Source organism: Cyrtonyx montezumae, unplaced genomic scaffold (genome assembly GCF_038088225.1).
Source record: "Cyrtonyx montezumae isolate F1298 unplaced genomic scaffold, pur_monq_1.0 scaffold_7, whole genome shotgun sequence".
In the NCBI taxonomy this organism is placed as follows: domain Eukaryota; kingdom Metazoa; phylum Chordata; class Aves; order Galliformes; family Odontophoridae; genus Cyrtonyx; species Cyrtonyx montezumae.
The window spans coordinates 28,621,152-28,642,927 of record NW_027072078.1 but is presented as its reverse complement, the minus strand read 5'-3'; the positions used below and the strand labels follow the sequence as shown (position 1 = coordinate 28,642,927).

The following is a 21,776-nucleotide window of genomic DNA, read 5'->3' as shown; positions in this document are numbered from 1 at the left end:
CCTGAATGAATGTTTCTTTCCTCACTTTTCCCACAGTGAAACTTGCCCTGGTTAGGTGCTGACAGGCCGTGCCTGTGTGGCAGGCCAGTTCTGACAGCTGGAAAACTCTGTCCCACCAAGAGATGTTCCCATCTTCCTTAAATTAGCCAGCTGCTAAATTCTTGTCCTTCTTGGGAAGGAAGGACATAAAAATGCTGCTTTTATACTGTTGAAAGTATACTCTTGAAGTCAATAAATCCTCTAAAATTGTTAAGACATCCCTGATTTATTCCTCCTAGCGCTGTGATTGGTTTTTAATTGAGTAGAGTATGTGTAAGGAGACAAGCTGGTTACTCGTAGTCTCTCTATGAATGCCTTTTTATAAGCTCTTGTGTATGCATATCTGTGCAGATGAAAAATGCAGTGTCATTAGTGCCATAAAGTGTTTGTATTGCTTCTAAATGAATGTTTGGGTTCACTGAGTGAAATAAAGATAATAGAGATGACTTTAATACATATAATAGTATATAGTATCCGATCTATGGCTCTCTTCTGTCTACACTACTTTTTCTAACTACGTGCAGGATAAAAAGTATACCTTGATTTATGTTGAATCGTAATACTGATCTGCTTTATATATACTTCAGCTTTTCTGAAAGGCAGGTAGCTTAATCTGAAGATAAAATCCTCGTAAGAACTCAGTGACACTGGCCAAATAAGTTTGCTTGTTACAGCTTTGTTTGCAAGTATGGCAGGATGCTGGCTGGGAAGCTCCTATAACATTGTACTACCTTAGATCTCCCCCACAAAGAGTGGCAATTAGCATGCACTTCTGTTCTGCCGCTGACAGTCTCTTGCTTATTTATGTTTTCATTTATTTATAGCAGTGTTGTTTTTAATAATCCGTATTTGCATATTTATCCAATGATATGTGGATGCATATATAAATACATGTGCACATAAAAGATGAAGGTATGCTTGCATATTTAAATTACTTGTTTAATTTGTGAGTAACTTTTGTGTAATCTGAACACAAATAGAAGAAAATTAATTGAAATTTGCAAGATGTTCTTTACAAATTTATTCCATATTTTGATAAATTGTGAATTAATATTATTGATCTAAAAATACTACTGTCATATGCATTCTCCAGTGACTCTTTAAATGGCATAAAGTCAAGTATGTGTACATGCATCAGACCAGTGAGAAAGTGTGGACGATGATTTTGGTTCTTGTAGTCTGACAGTGGTCTTAAAGACTCCATTGCATAGTGTGGTGTCTGACCAATAGAGGGGCACTGTATTCCGTTTAAATGTTAGAATTATGTGGCATCAATCTGAGTTTGGCCTACGTGGTGTTGCTGCGATGTAACCTTTCCTGATTTTACTCTGAGTGAAACATACTATTATGCTGTCAGACAGATCTGCTCATTAATGCTAAAATTGGTTGTCAGTTTTAAAAAGATGTCTGTTATGAGACATTGGAAATATAATAGAAAAATATAAATACCTATAAAAGCATTTATTTTATTTTTTATTTTTTTACCCCATTACAAATCAGGGAAAGCATTGTTTAGTTTCGGGAGAATATGAAGGAAAATTTTCATTAAATGAGCAGATTTCTGTTGAAAGATGTGTAGCTATCCAATTTGTGTAGCCTGTATTCATCTATTTTTTTATGTCAGTGAATTTTACGTGATTGGTTAATTTTTCTCCAGCACTTGAATGAAAGAAGTATGTTGCTACCTTCTGACATTACAATGAAGATACCTTTTTTGGACATAAATGACCATGCCAGTATTTATAGACATGTTTTCCTGTATGTCATAGTCATATGCACTAAAATCACATTTGTGCCTGCTGCTTTGCCATCTTTTCCTGTCACTGGCATTAGTTTTAGTAAAACACATTTAAGAGTTTTGTTTAATTATGATAAATATATCATTGGTTTTCTGTTAGATACTAATGATGCATGGGCTTATTGGAAATGAGCCACTAGCTTCATTTCCGTGCAATCTTGGAGGCAGTCTTCAAGATACAGAAATATTTTTATCTGAATAATAAAAAAAAGAAAGCCATCGTTCCTTTCAAGTTGAGATTTGTGTGAGGGAGAGAGGATGTGGCACAATGTGAACGTTAGGGGTCTGAGATCTGATGAGATGTTGGGAATGGAAGCTGCAGTCTCGCCAGGCCTAGTGCCAACCCTCAAACCACAGACCAGCTGTATGGAGGTGAGATTTTCAGAGACATGAGAGTACAGTATTTTTACTTGGCAGAGCTTAGAAACTGCAAAAGATTGTGAACACAAGATTAGAAGGCAGAAAAACTTTAAAATATTGAGTCATGGTGAAGTTGACTCTGAAGGTACAAAAACCAAACACGGCTTTCATATGTTTTTATGCAACTCAGCTTCCAAAAGCCAAAGAAATTCCTTTGCCTGATGTAGTTTCTTTCTCTGTGAGTAATAGAGTAATAACCAGCATTTTAAATTCTTCTCCTGTGCTTAGAGCCTGAGCAGTGATGTTTTTGGTAGAAATGCATTAGACGTTGTGCTTATACTTGTCTCATGTAATAGCGTTCTTATTGTGTTTCAGTAAACATTACGAGATACGCTGCAAAATGAGTTGGAAGATGTGAAATGCCTTCTTAATGCTAGCTGTATTACATTGAATAGCTTCTATAAATACTACTGACCATTTTTTGTGAGTAGTCGAAAATAAGGGTATTGACATAGCTCTTCTAAAACATGACGCAGGTCATGAATAGGCACTTGCAGTTCTGAAGGAAAATCTCTGCATAAAACAAGCACAAGATGTTTTGCATGGTTAAGAAAATACATAAATAGTGTGGGTGATAAATCAGTCATTTCTTAGAATTAGATGCACATTTATTGTTACTGTGATGGGGGGGGTTTGCTGCTTTCACCTGGGGTTGGCTGGGGCTGTTTTTCTTTCCAGTTTAGTTCTCCCAAGAGGGGAGGCACTGGGTGACAAGGGTTATTGGGAATGGTGGGGATGGGTTGATGATACAGAGATATTTTTGAGATCTGGGATAGATGATCCTGGTAGAACTCTCCAATCCTTGACTCTATGATTTTAAGCGAGGTTTCTGTTATCAGCACAGCCTAGAAAAAACACCAAGATAGACTGCACCCATACCCAAATCCCATATATATTCTAAGTAGTGCAATTTTATTTATTTATTTATTTATTTATTTTTTACAAATCCCCTTGTCCACAGGCCTGACAAATTCATGCATTCTGGTCAAAGGGGCTTCTGAAAGGAAGCTGCAACGTTTTGATGAATAAAGATACTGACTGGTGAAGGTAATTGTGACCATAGTCATCTAGACAAGAACTGGAGCAATAGGGTCTTACAGCATGGCAAATTGGAGAGGGATGAAAATGATAGGTACTTACGCAAATGGATTAAAACCATCCTGTGCCACTTTGTGGGTCTGTCTTTTAGTCTCTCTTGCTATCTAGGCCATGGGATTACTCAAAAACAGCTGGGAAGGAATGGATGCAATCATTTAATCACAAATTCTAAATGCTTTTTGTGGTAATTTTCCTGCAAATAGTACCCAATCAAGGCAAGTAGCATTTACTACTGGTTGCAGGACTAGGTACGTAATAAACTCTGGAAAGAATGCATAGTTTTTATTCAAAGTAACCCAGGTCTGTCTTTTATAAAACACCTGAGATAAAATGTGAAATTAGTCTTTTCAGGTTTATCACCTTTTCTTCTTGTTTGGGGAATGCAAATGATAGTGTTTAATGAAGTAGATGCTCGGGGAGTCATTAAGTGATATTGTCGTGATTACATCTAATCTACAGAGTGAGACTCATTCTCATTCCTACTGCAAAGCAAATTACAAATTTGCTTTTCATAGCCTAATACACTCTGCCCTTGAAATTCTTGACAAAATAAGGGAAGGCTGTAAGTCTTAGAGCTTTCCTCTGTGAGCTTTGTCCTTGTGGCAGCTCAGGAGCAGTTCAGGCAAAATAGAAAACACAAAAGTGGGACAATTCATTCAAGTCTTTAGAAGATTGTGCTGATACAAACTGCTGCATGCCTGGGTCTTTGTCTGCCTGTAGCACTCCAAAGCAAAACCGTGCAAGCATTGGGCACTGCTGCAGCTCAGTACTCCTGGGTTTTCTGCTCCAGATTCCCATAGTCTGGGGACGAGTTTCCCTAAGACTTTGTCATTTCCTGTCCCAGTTGGAGGTACTGTGCTTTAAGTGACTTGCCCCTCCTGGAGAAGCCAGGCATAGTCCCCAAGCTTCACCCAGCACACTTCAGTGTGACTTCTCCCACCTGACAGCTTCCTACTGCTTCACCTCATTACTGTGTACTATGGCAGAAAATACATTGTGTTTCAATCAAAAGTATTGTGACTTTTGAAGAAGAGAGAATGCTATTAAGATCATTAAAAAAGCAGACTTATTACTGCTGCATGTTACGGCAATATTTTCTAACGTTGTTTTGTCACCTTAGTTATATGTACACTCATTAGAAAAGTTGTCTTGAAGGCTTTTTATCCTCACTGATTAAGAATGAGGATAAAAAGCCATGCAGTTTGATAAGCTTTAGGAAGGAAGCTGCAGTTCTGTTTTTGCTGCTTACAAGAATGAAAGATAGAAATATGTATTCAAGTGCAAATATGGGAATATTTGAATTTTAAAAAAAGAAATACACTACATGTATTAATTTGAAGTGTTTTTTTTTTCCCAAAGAATCAATGTTGCCAATACTGCTTCAAATAAAACAGTGCACTTAAGTTATAAGCACTTGCATTTGTGTATCAAATGATGAAAAACATCCATATATGAAATAAATCTAATGGAAGTTAGTTTCATCTCATTGTTTCCATTGTATAGGATATTGGGTTATATTTACTTGAATCACATTATGGACATAATTTTGTAGGTTTTTTTAATTTAAAGATGAAATGTCTGTCTGTATTTTGTTTAAATATAATGAGCCTGCTCAGCACTCTGGATGAGGTTACATGCTGTAGTTTAAGATTCAAAGCTCACATTCTGCTAAAATGTAAAGGATGTTCATGCTTGCCGTGCATCAGTTCATCATCAGTCAGTCAATTTGTTATACTCAGAAAACAGCCTAGTAAAGGAGAGAGAAAGATGCTCCTATGTATTTAATTGATTTTTGCCTTTTGTAGCTGTAGTTTTCCAGCGTTTCTCTGAAATGCTTTGCAGTTTGGATTTAGTATAGAGGGATGCTGAAGGGTTGAAATGATGTATACTCTCCTTTGACAGCCTCAGCCCCTTGTCCATCTAATTAAGTTAAGTCTACAGATTTTAGTTTCAGTTTTCTTTCTGTCACCGGTTTGCGGGACAGTTCGACCCGGTACCGTGACAATTGAGGCAGGGGACCCACGGGCCCACACCCCGGGGAAGGGGAAAGGGAAAAAGGAGAAGGGAGATGGGCCCAGGAACAAAACAGTGGCAACGATCTGAGGAGGAAAGCTAATTTACTAAATAAGATATCAGAAAGGAAAATAACACAATATAATATAATATAATTGGAATTGAGGCAAATGAATCAAATAAAATGAGCAAGAGAGAGAGTGTCCGATAAACCGGACAAATAAAGGGCCTCTTCTCCCTGATAAGTAATGACAGGACAAGAGGGAATGGCCACAAGTTGCGCCAGGGAAGATTTAGATTAGACCTCAGGAAGCATTTCTTTTCTGAAAGAGTGGTCAGGCACTGGAATGGCCTGCCTAGGGAGGTGGTTGAGGCACCATCCCTAGCGCTGTTCAAGAAGCGTTTAGATGAGGTGCTAAAGGACTTAATTTAGTAGTTGGGTAGAGATAGTGATAGGAGGATGGTTGGACTAGATGATCTTATAGGTCCTTTCCAACCTTATGAACTTATGAACTTATGAACTTATGAAGGCCTTACGCTAACGCTGAAGGCGGACGGCTGCAACAAACACCCACTGCCGAGCTCGGTCCCGAAGGGAAGAGGGAGTCCCGTGACTGCAGACAGTTTTTATCTTTCCCTCTGAGCGTAAACACGTAAGAACGCAAAGCATCGCAAAGTCCTCTGGGGAATGGAGTTCTTCTTCTCTTCTGAGACAGGCATACCTGGAACTATCGATGGTCCACGGAGCTGGAACATTAACTCTTTAACTCTAAATGCACTACATGATGTCATGATGTGGAATACCAGTACCAAAAATCACAAAACCATGACACTTTCTAGAAATGGTGATTATTGGGATGCTCTGTCTGCCCACAGTGGAACTGAGCACACCAAAAATGTGCTGCTCTTTCTTGTCTTAATTGGGCAAGAGTAGGCAAGAAGTGTTTTGTCCTATACTGGTGTATGTTTTTTGTCCACGCAGCATAGAGACTTCTCTTTGTTGGCTGTATTTTAGTAAGGCATTACTCAATCACAAATTACTTTCAGAAACATATATTGCTTAAGGACTGTTTTCGGCAACAGTGCAATTAAACGGTTCATGAAAAAGGTACTTTAAATAATGAGAATGCTTGCAATTGTATTACACTTCGAGCAGCCATTTTCTGATTCATTAGAGTTAGATTATAAAATCTATAACAACATTATAGATAGATACATATAAAACACCATCTTGAGTTGATATTTTTTTCAAACCGCTTTAATGTAAGAGCCTACTTAGAAGATTAGGTCCTTAAATCTCCATCTCCATGCTCATGGTTATTATGTGATAGTTAGCAGTTAGTTATGATGTCAGGAGCTTCTCAGCATACAACTTCTCACGATGTTTCTTTCTGAGCGCCTCTTATCTTCTTGCCTTATTCAAAAATGACAGCTTCTGTATTGCCAGTGGTGCATGAGCTATAAAACTCTTTAACTGACTTTTATTACTGTTTCAGAAAGCAATGTGAAGCTAAATATATTTTATTTCTTTAACAACTTGCTATATTTTAAAGCTTTTGTGCTTGTAGTCAAGCATCAAAAAAGTTGGAGGTGTCATTGATACTGATTGCTTGATTAATTCCTATTATTATAGGAATTTTCCTAGTGTTTCACCATTTTTTTTGTTATTGTATGTTAACTTCACAAAGATCTTACAGAAAGCTCTCAAATTCAAATTTTCTCTTTACTTTCTAATGACTTTTGTATTACAAGCTTCTAAATTTTATCCAGTTATGAAAATACTTTCTTCTTAGAAATAAGACTTTCCCTTTATGCCAGGTTCCCACCTTCTCTCTCACTGTGAGTATGAATAAGCTTTCTGTGCTCAGTACTGGATTCATCCATTTGATGTTTTTCTCACAAAAATTTGCAGAAGCATTTGAAGTATGCTTTTATTTTTAGAAAGTGAGCAATATTCATGTCTGCAGAGAATAACCTTCTGAATAATGAAGACATGGTAGAATTTTTTACAAGCTTTGGTACAGAGAACATTCAAGAAGTTGTCCAGCTTCTGTCAAGTCAATCCTTTGGAATAGAGTTTCACAAGTTTCAGAGGATAACTACTATTTTTTCAGCACAGTTTGCTTATACAAGCTGATGTTCTGTTACAAAGAACCCTGTTAAATGTCATATGCTATTGTGTTTAGTCCTAATTTTCTGGACTGTGCTATTAAGATAAAAATAATTCTTTCTTGAGTGAAAATAATACTATAATCAGGTTATATACAGTCCATAAAAGAATTGAGATTGTCTTGACAGCACCCAACCTTCATAGCCTAGGGGTTAACAAACAGGTACATGGTATTGATGTGCAGCCTTGAAGACCAACTACCTATAAGGCTGTTTAGAAAGTGGCAGCATTTGTTAGTGTTTGATTGCTGTAGTTTCATCGGTATCAACACCAAAGAGGAGTGTAATGATTATAGAAAACAAGGGGGAAAAAAGGTGTAAGTACACCTGGAGGGAAGAAGAAGATGAGAGAAGCTGGGAGCCATTTATCATTAGGTCCAAGGTGCTTGCTAAGGGCTGCCCTAGGCTGCGGGTTGCTATGAGACTTCCCCTGTGGGGTCACTTACAGTCTGTGAAGGTAAATTCCCCTTAAGTTTACCTTTCCCAGGTAGACGTGAGCAGATGTAGCATTTAAAGATGAGATGTCTTTAACACTGTTAAAGATATTGTTGCATGTAAGTTGCGGAGCACACGTGTAATGCAACTCAGCTTTGTAAGGAGGCTGAAGTAGGACCTTCTGAGAAGTTTGTTTTCATGAGAGTTATCACAGCCATTTATTTTGGAGATACTAAGGGTATGTATGGATAATTGCAGCAGAGCAACTGGATGTGGGTAGAAAAATCGTTGATTGCCAGTAAGGTTTGCATGAAATAATTATACTGTTTTTTTGTCAATCCAGTGTTAGATGCTAAACTGTTGCTTGGTTTAAAATTGTACTGTGAATGCAAGCAATGCATTGCTGCTGTTGAACGTCGTGTACTAACAGTTACAGAAACACTCATTTAACATTTGTTACAAGTTAGTGTTGATTTCTTTATGGGTAATAGGGGAGCAGTTTACAGTTGAACTACTGTATAGAGGAATAAGATCTATTCACCTTTGGATGAAACCTCAGGCAGCTTTGTAAATGTTTTCTATTACAAATAAGTTTAATTGGGTGCATTAAAAAGGATGTGTATTTAAACCTTTATGGTCTGTTCTGTGTTAGGTAGAATTACAGTAAATTGCTGCATTTTATTTCTGTAATTATCTTATAAATTGCTAGTTGATATTGTCCTGAAGTTTATGTTCAGCACATTTTAACAGTAGTCATATTTTGGACAGCTTGTATAAGCTCGTTTTGTTGTCTCGTAGGGATATAAAATGAGCTTACATCTAAAAAGAAAAAAAGCCATCTGTTAAAGAGGCATGACTTCTGCACCTTTGGAATGATGCACGTGCCCTGTTGGGAGGGGAGGGATAGTGATCATCTCCTGTGTTGTAATTTTGGGTATGCACAGAGCAGTTTTCCTGTCAGTTCTAGAAATATGTGATTATGAAACACTACCTTTTCCTCTATTTTTTTCCATTCCTGTAGGAACTTGGAAGTAACAGCCCTCCGCAGAGGAATTGGAAGGGAATTGCTATTGCACTGCTGGTGATTCTAGTTGTTTGTTCACTCATCACTATGTCTGTCATTCTTTTAACACCAGGTAACCTACTCTTTTTTTTAATCTTAACTGAAGGTGTATGATTCATAATGCACACGTTAAAGTGACATGTAAATGTTAAAATATCTCATGCCCTTAAGCATTTTTAACTTCTGACTCCTATAAACTCGGTACTCATAGGGCCTCGTGAGTTACTGGAAGCTTTATGTAGCATGGATTTCATTGAAGCATTTGGCTTCAGCAGTAGGTCATCAGGATTGTGTCAGCCTTGGGATGGCTACAAGCATTAACCTCAGTGGGTATGAGCTTGAGTGTATGATATTATCACTTGTGTCTTAGTGTAATTTCTGATTCAGATGTGCTAACGGAAGGCTAGATGTCCTGAAAAACTAATAATGACAATGAAGCTTAAAACTGAACTGGAAATATGCATGTTATTCATATATACATGAACAAGCTGTTGCCCTTATCTTTTATCAGAAAACAACTGCTTAAAATGAAGGAAACTACTCGGCAGCTCAGTAAGAAAAGGGGGTTGGGTGGGTAGAAATAATAGACAAAAAAACACGTTTAAATAATTACACCTAATGATTATTTTGTTCTAATTTGATCTGGGTTATTTTTCTAAAGATGCCATTTGCTGAGACAGCAGCTGTTTGGAAACTTAAGAGAAGGAAACACTATAAAAGATTTAACAAATCTGAGAGGGTTTTTTTTACCAGATTAGAATTCTTTCTGTCAAATTTAAAAATGTGACATAAAATATCAGATTTGAATGGTGTGTCTGGGTAATACATAGTGGTGTGAAAACAAATTGTTTTGCAAGTGTTCAATTTGTGTAAGCCAAAATACTAATGAAGTGCCCTTCAAATCAAATAGTTTCAGACCATTTGGCTGCTGGATGAGATCAAGGGAAGCTTGGTGGGTCTGTGCATGAACGACAGTACTCCAGTGGACTGCTGCTGAAAGGAAGGTCCTGAAACTCAATGGAAAAGGTGTAGGGAAATTTGTCCTCATTTTGCAAATGAAGACGAGTGAACTGATGTTTTCCTTTGCGCAGAGCCAGGATCAGAGGGAGTGTTCCTGCTGATCCTGTTCTCAAACTGCTCCAGGGCCACAAAGATGTTGAAAGGCCTAGAAGGGAAAATGTATGAGGAGCCACTGCAGCCCCTTGGTTTGCTCAGCCCAGAGCAGAGGAGCTGAGGGGAGGATGCATGGGGGCTGCAGGGCAGCACTGAGCTCTGCTCTCTGTGACAGCGATGTGGCCCGAGGGGATGGCATGGAGCTGTGTCAGGAGGGGCAGCTGGGGGTGAGAGAAAGGGTCTGCACCAGACGGTGGTGGGCATAGAACAGGCTGCTCAGGCAGTGGGTATGGCCCTGAACTGCAGGAGCTCAAGGAGCATTTGGGCACTGCTCTCAGACATGCTGTCTAATTTTGGGCAGTCCTGCACAAAGCCGAGAGTTGGCTTCGATGATCCTGATGAGTCCCTTCTGTGATAAGAAACTTAGTTTAGGGGGAGTAGCTAAGTATGCATAATGCTGTCCAAAGGAATGATGAATAAGTGATTGTTTGCTTATTATCAGTTACAATATATCAAGAAAAATAAAAGCAAACGTGCTGCTGTAGTCTCAAGGTACTGGATTTTCTTCAGGGAATAACAAAAGACAGACATAGAAGGCAAATGGTGGCATGTTCTGGTGCTGTCTGTGACAGGAGACTGTTCTTTTCATGGAGAGGTTCCTTTAAGGCTTGTAAAATCTCAAAGATATCATGCTGGAATTCACAATAACCAGTTCTGGCCCTTACAGAACTGTTAATGGAAGGTTGTCATCAAAAAAGAAGAATAAACAACACAGGGAAGTATTAATTTTTTTAATTTGGTAACAAATGCTTAGTGAAGTACATCATCTCCGGGACTGTTATAAAATCTAGAAAGCTTGCCTAAAAACTTGATGTAAGCTGGGACCTACATTTCCGTTGAAATCATGCGAGTGAAAACTAGTTCTGTCAGCTCAGATGTTCTAAGATATCCCAGAAAGAATGTAGAGATTGATATAAGTAAAAGCCTTTTTTCAAGTATGACCTGGGTCTATAAAACTGGTGTTTCTTGCGGGTTAAAAGTGCTTACCTAGGAAAGCTTCATAAGTATGTTGTAGGACAGCTCGTTTCCATACTTTTGACCTTAATCTGTTCCCTTTTCACTTTGTGATTAAGAAGTTTTTGAAAGTTATTATTTCTTATACTATGCTACTTTTCTGGAGCGTGCTGAGCATTGCAGCTGAAGCTTTCTGACTTTGAACATGTATCCAGGATGACTCTGGGATATCTAGCACATAGGTGAAGAGCTGAGGGTGCTACCTACCTGTTATTCTTAATATTTGATTTTGCAATTTGTTCTAAACTACTGTAATATTATAGCTTGTACTATAATATTATTCAAAGTACCAGATTTATTTCCCTATTTATTTCTGTCTGTAGCAATGGATTCCTTATGTATTTGGTACAGTTTCCCCTAAGCTCTGTGTATCACTGTGCTTCTTTTTATGGGGATAAGGGTGATTTTAGAGAGCAGCTGCCGAAAAGCCTGGTTAGTTTTCATAAAACATTTTGATGAAAATCATGTCAAGACAGAATTGTAGGTATTGTGATATACCAAATCCATGGTGACTTTTGCCTACAATTAGTGCTTTATCCCCAGTGTGAGAAGGAGGTTCGTGTACACATTAATACTGAAGCCATTTGATTTCTCACATGAAAGCTGTTGCTCAGAGCATTCCTTTTTTAATTCAGGGTTCAGTATTTTTCTACAAGCCAATAAGTTCTTAAGAGAAAATCTTCTGTGTATGCAGAAAGCTTCGAGGAGGCTTTATCTGTTGCTGAAGATACAGGCAGTATTAAAACTAAACTGTGTCACCATTAGATTCTGACTTTATTAACTGAGCAGTGATATTAGCAATATTTTGAGCCTTGTATGTTTTTTATATTTTTCATCTGTAATAATACTGAGCTTTAGAAGTGTGTTGGCTTTCTCAACAAAGAGGCAGGTAAAGGGAAGAGCAGACAGTTGCATTTGTGTAATGGAATAGTAGTAAAGTCTAAATGGATTCCACGTCCTCATCTTGCTGGGATTCTAGCAGCTCTCAGGGAATGTTGCATCATCAGTGTTTTGAAAAACCCATTGCATCCACAAAACTCAAGTGCTACTATGCTCTGTAGATGGGAGTCGAAGGCTTGAGGACTGCTATCACTGCTGCTTTTCTTTGCAGTTAGGTTAGTGTATTGATAAAGAAGTCTTGCTAAAACAAGGGGCTGTGATGTGGAAGAATTTGAGGTTTCAAAGAATAGATCTGTCTGGCCAATTTAAATGGGTAGTGCATTGATTTTTTATTTTTATTTTTTTCTGGAGATGATGGAAGAAGTATTTCAGAGAATAAATGGAGAAAGTACCTTAGGAATAATTGTATAACTTTATAGTGATTAGTGATGAGTGAAGAGGCAGAGATAGTTTTTTTTTTCTCAGATAACATAATTATAAAGCAATATAAATGTAACACAAGTATCTTCCTTGTTCTCATTTTGTTTTATTATGGTTTGACGTTTCATCATGGTTGTGAACATAATGAAATATTCATGGGTAGGCTTTCTCTGGTCAGTGGCTCAATTCTGCCTTTAGATCAGCATGTTTTCTTCTTTGCAGATTGAGAGTACGTACCCCTGGGTAGGACTTTACCTGAAGACCCAGTAGTCAGTCAGTGTTTAAAAACTTAGAAATGCTCGATTATAAATATTAAGCTAAAAGCTTCTGTATGGGAAATGTCCTACGAGTTGGCCGTACATGTTGGCCGTACAGCTGTTTCAGAAGGGGTAGCAGACATGGCTGTATGTGGGACTCCTTTACTGTCATGTACTGATGTCAGCATTTAGGCTGTGCTTTCTGATGTATGCTCATTACTGTTGAACTGAATTGCTTATGAGCCCTATGGCAAAACATAGTCTGCTTTGCTGTCTCATTGAGGCCGAGGGAGAATGACTGCTCTGCAGAAAAATTCCTTTAGGGGATATCTAGGTCAGCCAAGCTCACAGAAAATGCTTTTGTGAAATTTGTTTGTGTAAAATCAAGCTCCAAGAAGGACATCCATTTGGATTATGTCCAACTGACAAAGATGGTGATTAAAATAGAGTGGGATCAACCCCTCTGCACCATTTCTCATACTATTAAAGTAAATAGAAAGGAAACTAAGTTTTTATTACTGAAAAATTCAGGTTTCTGTTTTAACACTGTATAGTCTCCATGTAACTACTAAATTAGCAAGTGACTTGATATCTTTTGTCAGTCAAGTTTTTTTCCTTTGTCATGTAAGTGTTATGTAGACTACTAATTTTCAGTTAGAGCTTTTAGATTGTGCGAGGTTAACTGGTGGTGGGTTGGGTTGGTTTTTTTTTGCTTTTCAGGCATCAGGCAAGTCTGTTGGTTTTTTTTTTTTTCCCCACGGAAAATTCAGTAAAGAAGATGACTTAATACATCACACTTCATGATTCTTAGTTTTTCCTTACGAGTAAGAAGGTAAACTTTGAGGTGTTTATACTATTCTTAATTACTCATCGGCAAGAATCATAGAATCCTTAGAGTTGGAAGGAACCTGTAGAGGTCATTAGCCCAACTCCCCTACAGTAAGCAGGGACATCTACAGGTAGTTCAGGTTGCTTAGAGCCTGGTCCAGCCTTGCCTTGAAAGTGTCAAAACACAGGAAAATGACCGAGGCTATTATTTTCTACTTCTGCAGTCTTACATGTACTAAACAAAATTTGTCATTTTGAATAAATACACCAGCTGTTGAATGGTTAAGTTATTCACTGTACAATTACAAAATATAGCCATTTCACTTTGAACAACTGACCTTGTTTGTATCTTTGTTCATTTTCTATATGTTGTATATGCAGTTTCAGACCAAAATATAGAAGTCCCAAGAGAAACAGTGTGAGAGCAGCGGAAGATGATTCTGTAAAATTTGAAAAGGAAGCAGAAGAGAGAGAGTAGGCTGTTTGGTAATGTGATTAATAAACATAGAATGGAAAAAAGCAATCCTTAGAAATTAAGTGAGAAGTGCACGTTGTGCTCAGTGCTTGAGAAAATTTAACCCAGTTTAGTGTGTGAGAGCCAAATAGATACACAGTTCATATTAGCATACAACAACTAAGCATTTGGGAAACTTACAGTACTATTTTAGTTTTTTAAGGTCAAATCAACATTGTACTCAAAAATAACAAGAGTCTGCAGTGTTGTTGGAGTGGGAAGCTAGTGTTAAAGGTTACAAAGAAGGCTCAATTTTGCTAATAACTTAGTAGAAAAATTGCTTTGCAAACATGCGTTGAAGTTGCTTTAAGATGCTGGTTGTTTCTGCTTAGAAGTGCTAAAAGCAATGTCAAAGTTGCTCTAAAATACAAATGAATATGAAGATTACTTTGCAGGCGTATGAATTATAGGACAGAAGAGGAGCCAGAATACCTTTCTTTGAAGATACTTTGAATAGCCTTTGATAACTAAAATGTCTCAAGCAAGACTATTTTTGGCAACCAAACAGCTCATGTGTTGGTAGACCAGCAATCTGTGAGGGGATCACAACAGATAGAAACAGAGACTTACAGAAGGTTAGAAGAAGAATCCTTTAAGGATCACAGACAGCATCAAGACTGGGCTGTGCTGTATCAAAACAGGCGACAGCCCTCTCATGAGGGCTGGTAGGAAGCAAGGTTATGGAAAATGAGGAACATGGGCATATGAAGAGCTCGGTATATGATACTGTTAAAGTAGGATTGTATTCTGAAGAGAGGGGATGTATTTGTGGAGCTGAGTAGGGCATATAGAACAACATGTGCTTACTTTAGAGATAAAAATTCAGTGTGTGGCAGGAGGAAGAGCTAACAAGATACCATGATGTGTAAACAGAAGGATTAGATATAAATCATGAAAGATAATGTTACTCTGCAGTAAAGCTCTGGTAAGGCTACAAGTGGAGTGTTGTGTCCCATGCTGGACTTGGAGGCTAAAAAATCCCAACCCAAACAGGCTGTTTTGATCCTTGCAAGTTAGAAAGAATCCAAAAAGCTTATTTGAGGATTAGAATGTTTGTCTCGAGAAAGGAGATTTGAACAACTTTTCATGCTTATAGCCTTATAAGATATCAACTGTGAGAAGAGTTGATTATGGTGAGTAAATGCTTACAAGCTACCACTGAGTACTGGGAGGAAAGAACATCAACACTGCATCTCTGCGCCATGGATGTCTCTTGGCTTTGTCTCTCCTTAATTTATAGTGTGCATTAAAAGGAAGTTCATCTTCAATGTGGCAAGGATGCACCTTATTAATACTAAAGGAAGTGGCTGCATCAGGCAGTACTGACACTTAAAGGGCTAGAAAAAAATGGTGTTGATTTCAGTCAGCTTTCAAGTAGGCCTCTGGCTGAGATGTTTGGCTGAACAAACACTGATAACTGAACTGTAATGGACATCACTCACTGTGAAAGGGTCACATTTTCATTTGAAAGGTATTGCATACTACCTTTCTCAAGTATGTTTTATTAGTAAAAAAAAAAAAAAGTGCTGTAGCACACTGAGTCAGCAGAAAGGTGACAGGATTGTTCCTTGGTTGCTGTGCTTCTAGGTTCTCTTTGCTATGGGTCTGTCATCATTGGTGCTAATACTAGCTGTTTTTAAAGAACAAAAAAAACCCCTCTAAACAAAAGAAAGCTCATCTCCACAGAGAAGAGACTTTGGGATGCCCATACATGGGAAGAAAAGCTCACAGAACAAAGAGATGCTGCATAATCAGTGACAGTCCTGCACAATCATGATGAAGCACTTAGTAGAGCTGAGTGGGCAGCTGTCTGATTGGTTGTGTAGAAAGGGAATAGGTGTGTATTTTTCCATGGGACATAGGGAATACTGAGCAAGGATTTTAGCAACTGCTGTTAGGTGGCGTGCATAGCTGCTATGTATTAATATGCATTGGAAACTTTGTGTTTTGACAGCAGAAACAGGACATCTGCTTTAATACTATCCCTGATATCGCATTTGTGTGACAGTTCACATTTGAATCTTTACTACTTTTTTAACCAAAAGCACAAGAAAAGCAGAGTTTGGCAGTTTCCTTTTCATTTCTAAAGCACAGGAATGATTTTAGGAGCTGGCATTTTTGTTCATTTGTTTTGAAATTAACATTGGCTATCTTTCAGAAGTATAATAATCCTGGGTTCTATTATGTATGCAAGAAACAAAGGTTCTAGCCAGGGCTAAAAAGGCAGTGCTCACTGCCTGAGTGCAAGTATGGATCGTAACATCTGCATATGGATTTTTTTTTAATTGCTAAAATAAATCAGTTCCGAAGAGATTACAGGGAATGTTTTACTTATTTGTTTAAGTAAAATATATTATATTTGAATGAGTAATATACTATTTGTATAAGGTGACTAATATGGCCTTAATCCTGTGGCTGTCAGGAAATCTTGTATTGCTTTGAAATCAGTTTTCAGTGGAATAGAGGTGTGGAAAGAAGGAGCTGTGCCAGTACAGTGCTAGAATAGTAAATAGCCAAGCAGTTCACAATTTGCCTGTCATGTCTCTAAGGTATTAGTGGTGAATTTTTTTTTTTTCCTGAAGTTGTACTGTAGAAAAAAGGAACTTTTTCTTCTGATGAAAAAAGTTAGAGCAAGGTAGCGTTACCGATTTCCACAAAGCCTTGGAACAGTGTGTTCTAGTGTTGTAATTCCAGTGTTTTGCAAACTAGTTGGAATATATTGTTTTAATAACTATCTAAAATCCTGTTATGCTTATTTTAGATGAGCTTGCGAACTCATCTGAAACCAGATTGACCTTGGAAGATCTCTTCAGCAAAGAGTTTATAGTCCATAATCCAGAAGCCAAATGGATTAATGGTAAGTGTACAACTTCTCATGTCCAGTCACTGGGAAAAGAATCAGTTAAAATCTAAACTTTTGACATCGTCCAGTGTCCTGATTTTCCTTGTAGTTCTGAATCGCATCTGTGTGATTAATTTTTGAAATGGTTTTCTAATTTTAAATCTGTGGCTAGTAGGTACTTTGCAAACCTTTCTGTTTGTGCCACTGGCTTGGTTAGATGAGCTGATGAAGAAATGTTTTTAAGAATTGATTCTTGTTTACGGACTCCCGAAGTTAACTGTAAGTTGTTCTATTAATATATTTTCTAATTTGGGAATTCTTCTGCTTTGAATCTGGAATGGATTATTAAATATTTCAAACTATTTTGAAATACTTGGGCAGCTCTTAGTCATTTTCTGATGTCTACGAATCACATTTAAGTTTCTACTTTGAGAATCTGTAAAACATTTATAAATAATTAAAGAATGCAATATTTTTTTATGAAGGAAGCAAATGAACTGTGTATTAGTAACACAAAGTCTGTATTTTATGTTATTTTTGAACTATATTTTATGGACTGTGTTGGAGGAAAAAAAGCTTTTATAAAGTTTTCTAAGTGTGGTTAAACGAAAAGTTGAATTTGATAGTAAACATCTATTTGAGTACATTTCTTTTGTTGCATTGAAAATCCATCTTGAGAACCTCATATGGTAGGAAACAATTTAGCTTGTATTTGCTCAAATTCAGAGAGGATGTAAGCGTTCTGGAAGTGATGAAATTATACATTTATGAACTTTCCATTTATTGAAAATATTGGACAACTTAGAGGCACTCACTGTTTTATGAGCAGTACTGGCTTTCTACAGGTGGTTTTCTCAGCCATTATGAGAGTTTAACTAGCAGTGAAGTGTTTTTGTGTACTTGTTTTTCAAAAAAGTTACTTAGTCAAGTGTTCTTAGGAGGGGAATAAAAGAAAAAGAGAAAGAATGGAAGTTTTAATCATTGCTGTGATGCCTGTTTGTAATTAGAAAATGAAATACATAACTTAATACTCAGGATTCATTGTATGGGGTTGGAGGATACCGCTGGGCACTTGTATTAGTAGGGTAAGTACTGCTACTGAGCTCTGCGCAAGAACCTTCTGGAGGAAGATAAGTAGTTACTTAATGCTACTTTATGCACCTCTTGGGAAAGAATAATTAACCAGCTCCAAGTTGTATCATCCTGACCTCATAGGAAAGGTCAGGAAGAGAGGTTGTAATAATAGTTGCTGCTGGAAGCATTTTCTGCAGTCTAGAGCATATTTTGCAGTAGAATATCCAATCATGACATTAGGATTGTGAGTGCTATATGAATGTTAGGTAAGGTCTCACATTTAACTGCTGTCATTCAGTAAATATTTGCTTACTGACCTGTGAATTTGTTTAGCATTCCCTTCCCAATACTTCCTTTCTTTTAAATTTCTTCACTACAAACATCATCCCTGTGTAGTTACCTCTACTGTAATCTAGTCTTAAATGGGAAAAATTCCTGTACGTGTTTGTACTGTCCATTTCCTTTTCTGCCTGAAACTGAGTCCACTTGGCACCAGTAAATAATGATGCAAATGATTAAAGCTGCAGTGGAAATGGTGTTTGTCTGAGAAAATCAGATGCTGCCAAGGAGAAGAAAAAATCCTCAACAAGAGTTTTAAAAGCGCGTTACCAATTCATCAACTGTCATTTTAAAGGTATACCTTTCCTTTGTCATTTCTTCTCAAAAATGCCATCCACTATCACCTTTTTTTCCTTATCTATTTGGTACTAGGCTTGAGGATGTTTGCTTTATCTACATACTTCTGTTTCTTTCTTGCTTTATGGATGATGGCTACTATTTTTCTTGAAAATAATCACTCTGTAATTTGGTAAGCTATTTTTCCTTCTCCAGTTATTAGTGGCCCCCAATGGTATTTAAAAGGACATTTTGATGGGTGTATGGAACCATTGGTTCAGTGTTTTCGGAAGCACTTGTTCTCAGCAAGCACTCCTGTTGCTTGGCGTAGTTCTGGAGAAGCTAAATGAGAGTCCATCTTCACTTAGCATTATTGATCTTCAGGTTTTCTAGAAGGAAGTGAGAATTTAAAATGCTGCCAGCGTATAATGAAGGTACTTAAATCTGACAGCATGCAGTTACTGATAAGGGCTTTGCGTTAGATGGCAAAACAGTTTCCTTTGTGTTGGTCTAAGTAAAACATTGCAGTGGAGGTTAAAAAATTCAGCTTTAATTGAGTTGAAGAAGGTACTGAAGTTAAACTTTCCCTATGCTTTCTGTTGCTGAAAACCTTGTTGTGAGACTGTCCTATCTATCATATTATTTCTGTTCTGCAACAGGAACTAATCTCTGCCTTAGGTCAGGCATGGAATCTTGTTTCACGATCGCAGCCCCATCTCCTGTGTGCTCGTACAGTATGTTTAATGGGAGGTAATGATGTGTGATGTGTTCAGGTATAGTTCTAAACTAGCTGTGTCAATGACAACAACTGTATCATTGCTCTGTTAGTTCTTCATAAACTGATGTATGAACCATAGATATGCCACCACTGGCAGCCTGCATCTGAATCTTTGAAGCAGACTGAGGACTATTTTCAGTATATTTTCTTCATTTCTTTTAAGAATCTACTTGGAAATATTTACAGTGCTTTGTGAAAAATGCTGAGGGTTGAAAAGACTTTCAGTCTTATCCCTTGATCTTTGCTGATGTACTTGCATCTCCCTTGGCTGTTGGTGATAATAAAATCCTGTAACTTTGCATTTATTCCTTCTGCTGATATGGGAGTTTGATGTTTAGATAATCCTTGTCAACCTTTGCTATACGTTGGAGCATGCTGGTTGCTAGTTTGTATTCCTTCAGATGGGTATGTTGTCAGCACATCAGGATATTTTTCATGTATCTAAATGAGAAGTCTTGAAGTAGAGCCTGAAGCATGAATGACAGCCTGCAGCAGGTTCTGCCCTGGGATCCCGTGTTGTGCTAAAGCTCAGCAAAGCACCTGAGTTTGTGCAGATATGCTTTACAGAGCACAGAGGGATTTGGGCATCTGTTTAAAGTAAAACTTGTGTATGGCGCTTTGCTGAAATGGTGAGATGATACAAGAAATTTTCTCTCTGCCTTTCTCGCCTCTGGTGGGGCTGGCTGCTCCTGCATTCAGTAACCCTTGCAGCACTGTGCTGCAGGGAGAAGTTAAGAGCAAGGGGGATGGATGTGCATGGCTGTCCAGCATCACATCTCTGTAGGTAAATGCAGTGCTTTTTTCACTGCTGCAGGAGAGTAGATATTGGGATTGAGGGTCTGCCAGGTGCCACTGTGGAGGGAATAGGCTTTTTTCAGTGTTGTTTTGGGGAGGGGAATAAATGTCCAGAGGGCAACAAGAGATGGTAGCAGGGATTCCCTTCCCCTTAGGAACATCCACTTTTATCCAAAACGGACTCATTGCACATGAAGCAGTTGCCTTTGCTTACCAAGAGAAGGAAGAGAGAAAACATTGAAGTCATACAGAGCCAGAAGCAATAGGAGAAGGAAGGTGCTTCCAGTAGGGCCAAATTGCTTTTAAAATTTCAGTGTGTTTCTTAGAAAATGATAATAAACAGTTTTATCCAAAGTCAGAAATATTTTCTCCCTGCCTTGAGATCTGTAACAAAATAGTAGACCTGGTTTGTTTTTAGGTTTGTGTTATTTCCAACTTTCCTGTATTAGCTTTGGCAGAGACATGACCTTTATTTTCTGAATAATATTTACTAGCTTTGGTGTTGTCTTCTTTATTTCATCTGTCGCATCAAGTTTATCAGCATGTAGTTAGAAGGAATGGGTGATGCCCATCCTTCAAAACATCAGTGGAACCAAGGGACAGGTTTCTGGAGGAACTCTGGTTCATCATTTGTATCTTATTTTGCAAACACTTAAAGGGTTCACTAATATAGAGTATCTGTTTCTTTGTTTGTTTTTTAACAGAAATTTTTATTTTAAAGATGGAAACATTTGTTTTGCTGTTGTACAATCTCTACATTGGAATGATTTGTAGATTATATGTTAAAGTCAGCGTGGCAAGATATTAGTTGTGTGAAAAAGTATTCTTGCTGTCTAGCTTCCTTAAAGAGCAAATGGCACAGTAGTTTCCTGTACATTTATTTATGATGGCCCTTAGCACCTTCTGCAAGCTGTGCACTGCCTTTATCACCCAGGGAGTGAAGTGTGTACTTAGTGGATTTTTTTCTGGAGCTACTGCTCTTTTTGCATGAGTCTTTACTGGCTCTGGTCTGTCCTGAAAAATTCAATAAAGATTGAGTCTGGGAAACTCAGCATGAAGACAATTGAAATTGCTTTAGAAATGGTGAATGATAAAATGGAAGTGGTTTGGGAAGCAAAGCTCACCAAGATTCCACAGTACAACCTGTGCCAATTTTGCACAGGAGGCTGTGATTTGAAGCTGTAATTTAAACCATTTGGCATTTTTTTAGTAAGCTTTTTCCTGTGCACAAAGTGAATGTGAACTTTATTTATCAGAGCTGAGCATGGAATGTTGTTTGCCAGTGGGTATGGATCAAGTGTAAGAAGTAAATCCATCACTGAGCAATAAAAGAAGAGTATTCTGCTACAAAAAGTTCATGCTTAGTTAGAGTTGACAAGGAGACAAATAATTTGCAATTACATAGCTATACGTGTTGGTATTACTCTTGCAATTTATAGTGGATGTTATTAAGTGCAAAGTCTTTTAAAATTTATTTTCTCTCCAATAAGACTCAGAAGCAGCCAGACTGAAAAGCAGCCTTTATGCAGGA

The 21,776-nt window shown here is 37.7% G+C and overlaps 1 protein-coding gene across 1 annotated transcript in view; it reads left to right on the top strand.

Moving 5' to 3' along the window:
• DPP10 (dipeptidyl peptidase like 10) overlaps positions 1-21,776 on the top strand; it is a 197,629-nt gene that overhangs the window by 29,097 nt on the left and 146,756 nt on the right. Inside the window, exons 2-3 of the mRNA XM_065750344.1 lie at positions 8,994-9,108; positions 16,903-16,998. Coding sequence (XP_065606416.1) covers positions 8,994-9,108; positions 16,903-16,998 — 211 coding nt within the window. The remainder of the gene's footprint in view (positions 1-8,993; positions 9,109-16,902; positions 16,999-21,776) is intronic.